At 44.1% G+C, this 15,000-nt stretch overlaps 1 protein-coding gene across 2 annotated transcripts in view; it reads left to right on the top strand.

The window, feature by feature from the left end:
- The window catches only part of elfn2a (extracellular leucine-rich repeat and fibronectin type III domain containing 2a), a 57,253-nt gene extending 49,140 nt beyond the window's left edge, over positions 1-8,113 (top strand). For both annotated transcript variants that reach the window (XM_058381288.1, XM_058381289.1), the window contains one exon: positions 5,040-8,113. In XM_058381288.1, the coding sequence (XP_058237271.1) occupies positions 5,369-8,113 (2,745 nt within the window). In that variant the 5' untranslated portion in view covers positions 5,040-5,368. The remainder of the gene's footprint in view (positions 1-5,039) is intronic.
- Positions 8,114-15,000: the final 6,887 nt, after the last annotated feature.

Genomic DNA, 15,000 nt, shown 5'->3' with positions numbered 1-15,000 from the left:
ATCAAAGAGCAGATTATTGATCAAAGAACAGATTATTGATCAAAGAGCAGATTACTGATCAAAGAGCAGATTATTGATCAAATAGCAGATTATTGATCAAATAGCAGATTATTGATTCTGTTTTAGATGTTTTAGATGTTTTTATTCTATTGCCGGCTCATTTCTCAGTGTTCTAGTAATCAATGCCTACATTGAGAAGATCACTGGCAGTAGAAGGAGCTGGGGATGAGTCACATGCTCCAGAAACAGGATGAATAATCTCAGATTAGCTGTGTTGCAATCTTCTCACAAGAAAAAGTGGATCATCACAACTGTAATGATGTGTTCTCTGTGTTGATCACATTCCTCTGATTGTTTGGAGTTTCAGTCTTGAACTGGTTCCAGGTCTGTGGTCATCGTTGGGATTCTCTGTCGTGTCTCTGGCTTTCTCTCGTCTTTTTCCTGTCTGTCTGTCAGGCCTCCATCTGCCCTCACCTGGACGTGTCTTGGGGATTAGTGGGGCTCAGTTGCGTGTGTGTGTGTGTGGTGATGTTCCATCTGGCCTTGTCCTGTCTCTGGACACTCTCCCTCTGGCATGGTCTGCTCCTCCATCCCCCTCTTCTTTATGAGAATTTCCTGGTGGAGAAGCCAGCATGGGAAAAGACCAGGAGTCACGTCTTCTCATTAGAAGAATCTAAAGTGACGTTGTGAGAAAATGGCGTCATGTTTGACTCCACAGCATCAAGTCTTTATTCTGTTCCAGCTTTATGCTAGCGATTGATTTGCAAGCCTTTAACGTTATTTACTGCAGCTTTCTGCTAGCTTGGCAGAACAGTGTGTCTGTATCGCTTATACAATTAGCTCATAGATGCCAGAAATCAGACATTTGCACTCGTAAGTATCAGATAATGGTGTGCTGTGTAGCTGCATGAACAGTGAAGGGGCGCCATTCATTTTGGGAATCATGCTTTTTCTACTGTCTGTGTCTGTCTGAGAGAAAGGGAAGATACTGTGTTGTTCCCACTGACCTGATGTTAGAGATTAACAAAAGGCTTTGTTTGATTTCTTGAATCTCTCTCTCTCTCTTCCTCTTCCTCTGTCTCTCTGTTGATGAGATGTTTCCTGTGATATTGTTCCATCTCTGTGTTCAGTCAGGTGTCGGGTCTCTGTCCCTCTTCCCTCTGACTATTCCACTTCTGCTCCTCGTGTTTTGTCCTGGTCAGGATCAGATTGGTCTAAATCTGAAGTCACTCCTTCTGACATTGGGCTAGTTTTAAATCTCTCAGCGTCCCCCCTGCGACGGCTCGGTCTCGTCCCAATTCCGTGACTCTCTGAGGCCCTTCTTCGTATCTCTGCTTCCTGTCCTGTCCTTGATCTGGGATGAGTCTCTCCCACTGCGTCCTGTGGGATAACTCTGGCTGAGCTGCTGTGGTGATGTCACTTTGATCATTTCTTTGGCCCTGTCTTATATCTGGCATTTGTCCCCTTGACTTATCCTTTCCCTGATTACTCCCACTGGCTTTGTCTCATCTTTGTGATTGCTCCCTTTGGCCTTGTCTCACTTCTGTGATCGCTCCCTTTGGCCTTGTCCTTTTTTTTGTGCAGAAACATGACAATTTAATTTCCACTGAGCAGAAGGTTCAGCTGGAGCTGTCACACTCTCAGGGTTAAACATGGCCTACATTCACAGGGGACAGGATGAGTATGTGTGTGTGTGTGTGTGAATACATTATTGATTTTGTAATTGATTCTTATTAAAGTAACATAATACAAGACGGTGATTCAGAACAGAGTGTGTATTGATGAAGTGAAGCTCTATGCAGGACAATGTGATGATGATCATTATTAGTGTTGAGTCGACGGTGTCTGCACTATTGTGTTCGGCAGTAATGGTGTGTTTGCCTGGAGCTTCTCCCAGTGTGTGTTCTTCTCCAGCTTTTCCAAGCCGGTGGTGGTGCTGGTGGTATCACCCAGTGGAAAGGGGCAAATGAAACAGAATTTAAAGCAGTGGGTGTCAGCGGTGAAGGAGACAGGAACGCTTTTTCAAAGGGCATCGCTCTTCATATTTATTTCTCTCCAAATAATTAAATTCCAAATCTTCTTGGTGTCCTACAGAGTTCAGAAGCATGCAAAATCAAAACGGCAATTAGAGAAAATACTGTTGATATCACAGCTTCAGCCTCCTGCAGGGAGAAATGACACGGCTGAGGAGAAGAGCGCGAGAGTACAAAGAGATCAGGGAAAGAAAAACCTGACTGAGACCGGGGTGATGTGGACCTCCAGATAAAGAGCTCAGGAGAATGTTCTCTAGGTATGATGTGTTGCTGGAACCCTGCTCCTAGAGGTTTAATGGCAGGTTAAACAGGTGGAGATCTGAGACACTCTTCTGGAGGATGAGATGAGACGAGTGTCAACACCTTCAGTCTACAGGAACGCTAACAGCCAAGTGTGGTTTAACACCCTGAATCAAATCCCCATTTCCTTTATCTCACAACCTAATGAGTAATGCAGGATAAGAAAGGGGGTTGGGGTGGGGGGTGGGGGGGTGCAGTGAGGAAGATAGGATGAAGGATGAAGGCAGGAGCACAGAGAGGAACAGAGAGAGTGTGAAGCAGAAGGAACCAGGAAGGGGAAAAGTAAAAAAAAAAGAGAGAGTGTAATTATTATAACCTGCTCTGGAGCAAAAATGCCTCAGGCTGTGTGTGTGTGTGTGTGTGTGTGTGTGTGTGTAATAAGGAAAATTCTGTCCACTATGTGATACACACAGATTAAGATGAATAAAGGGCAGAGTTGTGTTGTTGCCTGAAGCGATATAAGGAATACAGTGTGTGTGTGTGTGTGTGTGTGTGTGAGTGTGTGTGTGTGTGTGTGTGTGTGAGTGTGTGTGTGTGTGCTGAATAGGGAAAAATCTAAGATGCGATGAAGATGAAGAGATGAAAGTTTCTTTTATAAGCCTGACTTTCCAGCAAAAGAAAGTTTACATGGCTTTATAACTCTTTATAAGTCTCTCAGTCTGTCTGTCTGTCTGTCTGTCTGTCTGTCTACCTGCTTGCCTCTCTGCCTCTCTGTCTGTCTGCTTGCTTTTCTGTCTGTCTCTCTGTTTGCCTCTCTGTCTGTCTATGTGCCTCTGTCTGTCTGACTGACGAATTTATCCTCCACCTAACACACACACACACACACACATACACACACAAAGGTGAGAGAGAGAGAGAGAGAGAGAGAGAGAGGAGGTGGAGATGTAACTCAGTTTCAGGCTGTGAAATGAGATTCAGAGGTGTGACCAGAGCCATATAATAATTGTGCACTGTGTGTGTGTGTGTGTATTTATTATTGTACAAAGTAATTGAAAATAAAAACAGAAGCAACAGGAGTCTAATTGTAGCTGTAAATGTATGCATCTCTAAAAGTACAGCAGTGAGAATGCCACACTGCACACCAACTACACTGACACAGAGATCCTGCGTTCTGATTGGTCAGGAGTATTTCTATAACAGCAGCTTGGACTGTTGTGCAGCTCTACAACACAGGATGTTATTGTTTCCATAGCAACAGCTATAGAAATATCTTTCTAAATGTAATAATTGAAAAAATTTGAAGTAAAACAGTCAGGGGGAGGGGTTAAATGCTATACAACGATAAAGACACTGTGGGGGTGGGGTTAAATGTTACACGCTGTTAAAGACACTGTGGGGGTGGGGTTAAATGTTACATGCTGTTAAAGACACTGTGGGGTGGGGTTAAATGTTACATGCTGTTAAAGACACTGTGGGGGTGGGGTTAAATGTTACACGCTGTTAAAGACACTGTGGGGGTGGGGTTAAATGTTACATGCTGTTAAAGACACTGTGGGGGTGGGGTTAAATGTTACATGCTGTTAAAGACACTGTGGGGTGGGGTTAAATGTTACATGCTGTTAAAGACACTGTGGGGGTGGGGTTAAATGTTACACGCTGTTAAAGACACTGTGGGGGTGGGGTTAAATGTTACACGCTGTTAAAGACACTGTGGGGGGGTGGGGTTAACTGTTACATGCTGTTAAAGACACTGTGGGGGTGGGGTTAAATGTTACACGCTGTTAAAGACACTGTGGGGGTGGGGTTAAATGTTACACGCTGTTAAAGACACTGTGGGGGTGGGGTTAAATGTTACACGCTGTTAAAGACACTGTGGGGGTGGGGTTAAATGTTACACGCTGTTAAAGACACTGTGGGGGTGGGGTTAAATGTTACATGCTGTTAAAGACACTGTGGGGGTGGGGTTAAATGTTACATGCTGTTAAAGACACTGTGGGGGTGGGGTTAAATGTTACATGCTGTTAAAGACACTGTGGGGGTGGGGTTAAATGTTACATGCTGTTAAAGACACTGTGGGGGTGGGGTTAAATGTTACATGCTGTTAAAGACACTGTGGGGGTGGGGTTAAATGTTACATGCTGTTAAAGACACTGTGGGGGTGGGGTTAAATGTTACATGCTGTTAAAGACGCTGTGGGGGTGGGGTTAAATGTTACATGCTGTTAAAGACACTGTGGGGGCGGGGTTATGAATGATTCCACAGATGCACTGACTCTGAGCACTGTAAATACTGCAGTACTGGACACATCTACACCTGACACTAATGAGTGTTTATAAGCAGTATTAAACACTGCTGGTCTTTTTATCAGCTTCTCCAATCGAGTGTTGATTCCTGCTTTTGAACATGAACAGTTTCTTAAGAGAACACTTCCCCTAAATCAGGTCCTTCCAATAAGCCACCATTATAAACCAAATGCTGTTGCTCATAAACACAGCAGAAACACGGAGCTTGTTTTTATTGCGTGCTTCATTTGCATTTTATGAGTTCTGTCCTGTGAATACAAAGGCTGTAAACTCAATTACTCTTTAAAAAAAAGAGAGAAAACTTCAATTATCTGGAGCAATCGAGCTGCAAAGTGTGCAGTGTTATTAACACTCATATTGCTGTTAGAAATGCATGGAATTAATATTCACTCCTCAGAACATTAGGGTTTCATTTTTTCTGCAGTAAAGCACTCATTTCTTTCTTTTCTCCTTTTTTTGACAGATGCTGAGGTGAAACTGGCAGAACTGCACAAATATCTCACCACTTTCAACCAATTTTGAAGAAGAGTGAGGTGAAAAGGTTAGAGGTCATGAGTCACTTCATTGGAGATTGATGCTATAAACCTTTAATGTGGAACTCTTAAGATGGGGACATTGTTTTTTGCTTTGTGCCTCTGACAGCGTTGATTGCCCTAAGGACATCTATTTCCTGAAACTGTGTCTTTTTAATCCTTTGGCTACCTCTTGACTGAGGCCACTTTTTCCTTTTTTAAGCGATAATCTCTTCTTTTTGCTCTCAATCAAAGTAAATCCAACTCTTACTCAGAAAAAATGGCCACAAGAACATTCAGCCTCTCTAAATCCTCTTCCCATGCCCTCTCATTCATTTTTCTTACCCTATTTTTCCTCCCACTACCAATATTAGTGAGAGGTGACTGCTGGCTTATTGAGGGCGATAAAGGCTACGTCTGGTTAGCGATCTGCAGCCAGAACCAACCACCATTCGAAACGATCCCCCAGCACATTAACAACACTGTGCACGACCTGCGTCTGAATGACAACAAGCTGAAGGCCATCTTTTTCAGCTCCATGAGTCGTTTCACGAACCTCACCGATCTCAATCTCACCAAAAATGAGATCTCCTACATTGAGGATGGTGCCTTTGCAGGACAGGCGAACCTTCAAGTGCTACAACTGGGTTACAACAAGCTAACAAACCTAACAGAAGGGATGCTTAGAGGCCTGGGAAGAATGCAGTGCTTGTTTTTGCAGCACAACCTCATTGAAGTGATTGCAGCCAATGCTTTTTGGGAGAGTCCCAATCTGAGCAGCCTTGACCTGTCCTCCAACAAGCTGGCCAAGCTGGACCAGTCCACATTCACAGTTCTCGGACGTCTAATGGTGTGTGAACTGGCAGGGAATCCTTTTCATTGTGGCTGTGAGCTATACAGCTTCCTAAACTGGCTGGATGCCTTTAATAATGTCACACACACCTACGACAGGCTGCAATGTGAAACCCCTAAGGAACTTTCTGGATATCCTTTGCTAAGTCCGGTTGCCAGCCACATCCGCAATGCCCATTCTATCTTATCATCCATTTGCAAAGATGGAGTCATTATTCCTGGGATGACCTCCCTGCCTCCAGATTTGGATTCTTCTGGATTAGGTCCAGATATCCCGGATCAGATGGGACCATATCATCAACCCACAACCTCATCAACTGCGATTCCATCTTACAGCCCTAGCATCAGGCTTCATTCTGTTTCACTGTCATCAGCTTCGTTACTGGTTCAGATCCCTCGTCCTTACAGCAAGATGTATATCCTGGTACAGTACAACCACAGCTATGTGTCTGATATCATGAACCTGAAGAAAAAGAAAGAGATAGTCACACTCAACACACTGAAACCCCACACAGATTACACCTTTTGTGTAGCCTCAATTCGTAATTCACAGAGATATAACCACACTTGTTTAAATTTTGCCACAAGATCTCCAGGACCTGATGACCTGCGTGCTGGGCCGTCGACCACCACCCACTACATAATGACCATTCTGGGCTGTCTGTTTGGCATGGTCATCGTGTTGGGTTTGGTGTACTACTGCCTACGCAGGCGGCGCATTCAGGAGGAGAAAGAGAACTCTATTAGTGTCAAGAAAACTATCTTAGAAATGCGGTATGGCCCTGAGGCAGCAGCCGCAGCTGCCAAAGACCCCTCAGTTTTGCAAAAGCTCCAGGAACAAGTTCACCATCAGCACTACCACAGCAAGTTGTCCCAGTCCACTTCATCTAGCATGGGAATGCTCCACAGTTCTGCCAACACAAGCTCCTCTCGACTCTCAACACTTCCCCAGACCGACAAGTTGGCCACTGCATTCTCAGAGGCCGTTACCAGCAGCAAGGGCAACTACATGGATGTGAGAGGGGAGGAACGTATAAAGGATGGAGCGATGCCAGTTTTAGAGGGCGAGATAAGGCGGGAGGTAAATGGAATAGATGCAGGAGAAGAGGACTCTGACGATGGTGGGCGGGGATCAACATCTGAGATCTCTACCATTGCAAAGGAGGTGGACAAAGTAAACCAGATCATCAACAACTGCATTGATGCACTAAAATTAGACTCTGGAGTTGCAGTCACCACAGCAGAAAAATCCTCCCCTCCACTTCCACAGTGTAGCACTTCCTCCTCCAGAGGACTCATCCCACTTTCTCCGACAACGACAGACACATGCCCAATCATGTCTTCTCCTAAAATCCCCCATCTACCCCCTGTGCCTCTTGTTATGCCTCTGTCAGAGAGACCAGGAATCAGTGGAGGTGGTTTTCTATCCCCACCCTACAGGGACCCGCCTCCTGTTACAGCAGCACGCCCTCTACAGCGGCAACTGAGTGCTGATGCAGCTGTTGTTGCTCTCAATGTGAAGAATCGCTGTGGTGTTTCCTCCGGAATGGCCAGTAAGAACACTAGGGTCTTTAGCTTAGATGTTCCTGAGCCTCGGAGTCCAGATTCCTGCAAGTTTCCAGAAAAAGGCAGTCCTGTTCGGTGCGGGGAGCCCCTAAATAGGCTCCCTCTGGTGGGGGTTCAAGGGGGCAATAATAGCAGGGGAGAAGGTGGCAACGGGGGAGGAGGGGGAGCCGGTGGTGGCAGTGGTGGTTCGGGTGGATGTGGTGGTGTAGTTCCAGCTCAACAGCACCTCCTGGAGGTGCACCCAGACTACCACTGCTCAGAGCACCGACACTCCTTCCCCGCTCTCTACTATGAGGGTGCCGCCGACTCCCCTGCCCAGAAGGCTTCTTTCCTAAAGCCCCTCTCTCGCACCAAGAGGGACACTGCCTATTCCCAGCTCTCGCCACGGCACCACAACTACTCGGGATACTCGTCCAGCCCCGAGTACACATCTGAGACCACCCTGAAGATCTGGGAGCGTTTTCGTCCTTACAAAAAGAGCCCTCGCCAGGACGCCTACATAGCGGCCGGGCATGCGCTTCGGAAGAAAGTGCAGTTTGCGAAAGATGAGGATTTGCATGACATTCTTGACTTTTGGAAAGGGGTGTCTGCACAGCAGAAACTGTAAATCGACTGAGTGGCACTACGGCACACGGCTGCAGAGAAGAGAGAAGTGGTTCTTGAGAAAGCTAAGTACTTTGGTCTTCAAGTGCATCCACAGAGACAAGCGTTTGAATGAAGTCTGGATTACACACAGTATCATAAAAGTGTTGGGAAAGAGTAGATCATTAATTGATCAACATTGCACATGAAATTGGGTACTTAAGGAGAGTTCAGAATGACCAAATTTCATGGCTGAAACTTTTTATTTGTGTTGTCTGCAATCATTCCAGTTTAATTGGAAAAGGAAAACATACTCCAGTAAGTGGTATTAGTGGTATTTATGTTATCTTGGCTAGGTTTAGGGACAACAATAAGGCATGGTTATTTTGTTAATTGTTCTCAGCTTTAATTGAAAAGAGAAATAGCAGGTTTGAATTTAGCACAGGGCAAATTCTGTAAAGCCTGCTCCATCTGTTCAGCCACTCTATTCAGTCTAAGCATGCTCATTGATTCGTGACATCTACACATGTTTCTCCCAGTGCATTGGGCTTGCTTTTCATTGCACAGGCAGAGAATTGCTTATACTTTACATTCAGGAAGCATAGCAGCTCATATTGAAGCTGTTATTTATTTATTTGTTTATTTTATTTATTTATTTATTTATCCTCTCTTGTAGCACAGCCAGGTCTAATTTATTACTTTCCAGATTTTGCCTGGGAGATTTGCTGTTCATTTGTGATTCCGGAACAAATGCTACCAAAATGTAAGAGGACTGTAGGGGATTTGAGCGAAGAAAAATTAAATTAAAAAGAGGATCTGGGTGTGACGGTGCTCTGACAGAAGAGGCACAGGCTTTACGAAACAGCAGCCTTCGATTTGTACAGTTGTACATCGTAACACAGATACTTATGCTAATGCAAATGCTATGTTTTTGTCATTACTCTGACATGTGTGTTATTTCCAGTTAGTTCTGTGATGAACGATGCATAAGATGGATGCTTATATAATGTAGTCTTACTCTTTTAATTGGAACGAGATTGAGAAACTAGTCGTGAATATTCTTTTAGTTGATTTGTCCAGGTGCAGCAGGTCAATGAGGCTTGCTAACTTATCTAAGGTTATCTAAGGTTTTTATATCGATTATAATTATTTCAATAACCCGGCATGATCGATTACATTTTCTTCTTTTCCTGCATTCCTTCCAATCCTTTAGCGACTCACACTAGCTCTACTCAGAATTGGATCTTTTTTGAAATCAGGCACTGTTATACGGAATACCGGGAGAACCTTATCCGGAATAATGGGGTAAATGAAGTACCCTTCTGGCGGTAAGGTTTTACAGGGGTGACTTTGTGAAAGTGCTGATATTAACACTGCCACACTCAACATGTGATTAGAATTAATTGTGCATAGTCCAGCGAGGTCCATACCCACAATGCACCCCTGGTGTCTCCAACTGATTCCTAGATGACCGAAATACCAGGAGACCAGAGGCACTAATGAATTGGATAAGTGATTAAATCACAGCAGATGTGAACTCTGTGGCCATCAAAATCCTATGCCAGGCCTCCTGACCTGCACTCGGCTTGCTAATGCAGGACTTAGTAAGGTAGCTAGCTGGCTTAAAAGTCAGTTGTGCTGCAAAATATCAGATTTCTGTATGACTAAACATCTGAGAGCAAACTCACTGTGGCATCAGGTTTTAGTCTGGTTAATTACTCTATATTGATCCTTTGACAAGTGTGTTCAGGGCAGGGCATTTAGGGCGGACTGAAATACGTCCAGCGCAGGTGAAACAAGTCAGCATCGCATGTGTATACGGATCGATATGGCGTAATTGAGAATTGACGCAGCCAGAATCCCCCTGGGCACCATTTCAAAACCAAATTCATATTAGAGAGTCTAAAGGATAGGTCCGGTTTTAGAGTCATTTTTACCTTAAACAAGTTTTCTGTAATTGGATATAAGACCTGAGCAGAGTTCTATTGCCCCTGAGAGCTCTCACATCAGAGTTAATAAGATTTAATCCAAGCATTAATGTACACGCTTAGCAGGAGTCTAATTCAAGCTGTGTAAGATGAAAGGACTGTTTTCATTTCCTTCTTATAGTTAAAGATATAAAATGTGCTGGTGTGATTAACACTGCCACAATGAAATTTCATATGATTACAGTTCAGTGTAGAGTCTAAAGTCAGGTCATTACATAGAATGCACTTCAGGAGGGAGGAAATGAGGCCACAGAGCAAGGAACTGCTCAGCGCATAAGGACCCTGACACACCAACCCCACCAACCCCCTTAGCAACAACCACCCCACCAACCCCACCCTGGGGTAAAGGGCAGCAGCACACCTGAGAGCTGCTGAATTACTCTCCACACCAGCAGGGGCAGTGCTCTGTGTTCATGATCACAGTGTCATAGAAAGAATAAACCCCATAATCCTGCACTAATCCTCATAACTAGCAAACCTTCAAGGTGATGGTACATGTAGCCAAGCACACAGGACTAATCCCCATTGTTACACCACCGTACATGTGTTTAAAGGTGTTATAGGGTGTTTTCATACTAGAGTGCACAGTTTGGGGTGGGGCTTGTCTGTTTTTCACTCCTGTGATTCACATGATGTAGGGCAGTTCATCAGGTCATCTGTTTTTATTTGCTTCATTTATACTTTTTAGAGCCGTCGTCCGTCTTCATGCAGGGATTCCTGCAAATAAGGAGATGAGATTTTTGAAATTTCCACCATCAGTGCAAACACTCACACCAGTTGAAACAGGAAGTAGTGTGATGAGTGGAACCAATCACGTTACTCGATGTGTAAACTGGAAAGTGACTTAAGACACTGTACAGTACATTCTCTCTCAGCATCTCATCTGTTCACCAATTAGCTGACACTTATCCAAATGAGATGAGATCAGACTGAGCAGCAGAGATGAGATCAGACTGAGCAGCTGAGATGAGATCAGACTGATATGAAATTGGACTGAGCAGCTGAGATGAGAACAGTCACTTCCTGTACTGAACAGCCAATCAGAGAGCAGGTACACTGCTAATGAGGGTTGTGGTGTGTCAGGGTGCTTGGCTTTAACTCGTCTATTTTCAACATCAAAACAAGTCCAGTGGAAAAAAGTGGTGCTTTGCTGGTTAAAGTCTAACATCCAGGAGATCTAATCCAAATCCAATCAAACCCCTGAAGTTCTAAAGCTAAATTAGTGTAGAGTCAGGATCCTGAAACTCCCTCACACCGCTACTGACAAGCTACCGGATGCTAACTGTGACACAAATTAAAGAACAATCTACTTCATATGGTGGGAACACACACACACACACGCGCACACACACACACACACACAGTACACAGACTCGATACAGACACTTTTGTACAAACCTCATGTCTTATAGATGATGTTTACAGAGACTTGTGGTCTTAAGTGCTCCTTTGGAACGAGGATCTCAGCGAGAGGAGAACCAAACACTGACAAAAAACTCCAACTCTTCATAATTTCATTGATTTATTTATTATTTATTTATTTATGATGATGTATTTATATAACTGTTAAGCTCTTTGAGTAATTCTGCATTTGTTGCTCTTCGTAATCTGATGATCTGTTTGTGAAACACTTAAGTAAAATGTCTGTTTTTTCCATAATGCCTCCTGATTAAAGGTTAAATATGAAGAATCATGAAATATTAAATTGTTAACGCACAAACACGCTGCACACACCTGTCCATTTTACATCAACAACACCGCGGAAATAATTAGAAATAAACCCTAAAGACAACTACACTTACACAGCAGTTCAGTGTGTGTGTGTGTGTGTGTGTGTGTGTGTGTATCACTTTCCCCTCTCACAGCTGAATTAGCGTGTAATGTTTAGCATTAGTGAGGGAATGAGGCTGTTATTTGTGTAGCCGCGGGCGTCTCTTTGTATCGGACAGTAACACAGCTGTAACGCTTTCTCTCTCAGCTTTAATCTCATCTCACTGATCATCACATCCACTGCCGAGAGAGAGAAATAACACTCTTTCATTTTATATCTCTTTCATTTTATCGTCTTATTTCTCACTACCAGCAGGTGTGTGTGTGTGTGTCTTGTGTTTAAACCAACTCGGCTGCTCTGTTATTAAATTAAAATGAAATCTTCCTGAAATCTGTGATGTCACTGAGCAAACCAAATATCTGGCTAATACTGGATAATAATAATAATAATAATAATAATAATAATAATAATAATAATAATAATAATAATAATAATGAAAAAAAGATTCTTTTCTTTCTAACAAACAGCAGAACTGAATTTCATCCTAACTTTTCAGCTGTAAAAAGCCAGGACAGGTCCAAGCATCACAGCGTGTAAATGAGGAAGAGCTCAACACAGGATGTGATACAGGACGTTATAAAGGATGTGATACAGGACCTGATGCAGGATGTGGCGCAGGGCTCAATAAGGGACGTTATAAAGGACATGACACAGGAGGTGACACAGGACGTTATAAAGGACATGATTCAGGACGATATAACGGATGTGATGCAGGAGGTGATGCAGGATGTGACGCAGGACATTATTACAGACATGATGCAGGACATGATGCAGGATGTGGCGCAGGATATAATAAAGGACGTAATAAAGGACATGACACAGGAGGTGACACAGGATGTTATAAGGGACGTGATGCAGGACATGACACAGGACGTTATTAGGAACATGACTCAGGACGTCATAAAGGACATGACACAGGACGTTATGATGGACATGACGCAGGACTATATAATGGATGTGATGCAGGGCGTTATAAAGGACGTGACGCAGGACGTTATAAAGGACGTGACGCAGGACGTTATAAAGGACGTGATGCAGGACGTTATAAAGGACGCGATGCAGGACGTTATAAAGGATGTGACGCAGGACGTTTTGAAGGACATGATGCAGGATGTTATGAAGGATGTGACGCAGGACATTATGAAGGACATGACGCAGGACGTTATGAACTATGTGACGCAGGACATTATAAAGGATGTGACGCAGGACGTTATGAAGTATGTGACGCAGGACATTATAAAGGACGTGACGCAGGATGTTATAAAGGACATGACGCAGGACATTATGAAGGACATGTTGCAGGACGTTATGAAGGACGTGACACACGATGTGATACAGGATGTGATACAGGACGTTATAAAGGACATGACGCAGGACGTTATAAAGGACGTGTTGCAGGACGTTATAAAGGACGTGACGCAGGATGTTATGAAGGACGTGTTGCAGGACGTTATAAAGGACGTGACGCAGGATGTTATGAAGGACGTGTTGCAGGACGTTATGAAGGATGTGACGCAGGACATTATAAAGGACGTGTTGCAGGACGTGATGCAGGACGTTAACAAGGAAGTGACGCAGGACGTTATAAAGGACTTGTTGTAGGACGTTATGAAGGATGTGACACACGACATAATACAGAACGTGACACAGGACGTGATACAGGTCGTCATACAGGATGTGACACAGGACGTGATACAGAACGTGACACAGGACGTGATACAGGACGTGATACAGGATGTGACACAGGACGTGATACAGAACGTGACACAGGACGTGATACAGGACGTGATACAGGATGTGACACAGGACGTGATACAGAACGTGACACAGGACGTGATACAGGACGTGATACAGGATGTGACACAGGACGTGATACAGAACGTGACACAGGACGTGATACAGGAAGTGATACAGGTCGTGATACAGAACGTGACACAGGATGTGATACAGGACGAGATATAGGACATGATACAGGATGAGATATAGGACGTGATACAGGATGCTAAAGTCACGTGATGTTTTTAAGATCAACTTTCAGAACAACAATGGAGCTGTAGTTACCTTTTCACTAAAACTATTTAAAAGCTAAAAAAGTGAATCATTTGAAGTTTGTGTTTCAGGATCATCTACAGCTACAGCTTAAGAAAGAGCATATTACACACACACATACACACACACACACACACATACACACACACGTACACACACACACACACCCACACACACGTACACACACACACACATACACACACACACACGTACACACACACACACACACACACACACGTAAACACACACACACACACGTACACACACACACATACACACACACACGTACACACACACACACACACACACGTACACACACACACACATACACACACACGCACACACGTATACACACACACACACACACACACGTACACACACACACACGTACACACACACACACACACACACACACACATACACACACACACACACATACACACACGTACACACACACACACACACACGTACACACACACACACACATACACACACACGTACACACACACACACACACACACACGTACACACACACACACACGTACACACACACACACACACATACACACGTACACACACACACACACATACACACGTACACACACACACACACACACATACACACACACACATACACACACACACACACACACACACACACACACACGTACACATGTGGGCGGAGCTCCTGCTGTTATACAGACCGGAGTTAATCAGCACATCTCCAGGGTTCTACAGTCTATAGAACCTCTAAAATTCTTTCATCTCTTGGATCCACACAGTGCATTATGGGAGCATCCTGTAGGAAGCCAGAGCAGTGCATTGTGGGACAGGAGGAGTGTGTAGGAGGTTCTACAGAGTTTCAGATCTGATTATGTACTGGCTCTGTGAGCAGTGTGTGGGTTCAGACATATGGAAGGTGTTTCTATTAATGTAGCCTTACAATTAAATGACTTGTACAGACCTGCTGCTGGATCCTGGGCTCTTCAGCAGCTTTACAGCATATAGATTACCCAGAATGCATTGCTGCAACCTCCAGGGTAG

This window comes from Hemibagrus wyckioides, linkage group LG27, assembly GCF_019097595.1.
Source record: "Hemibagrus wyckioides isolate EC202008001 linkage group LG27, SWU_Hwy_1.0, whole genome shotgun sequence".
NCBI lineage: Eukaryota > Metazoa > Chordata > Actinopteri > Siluriformes > Bagridae > Hemibagrus > Hemibagrus wyckioides.
This window is presented reverse-complemented; position numbering and strand designations above follow the sequence as displayed.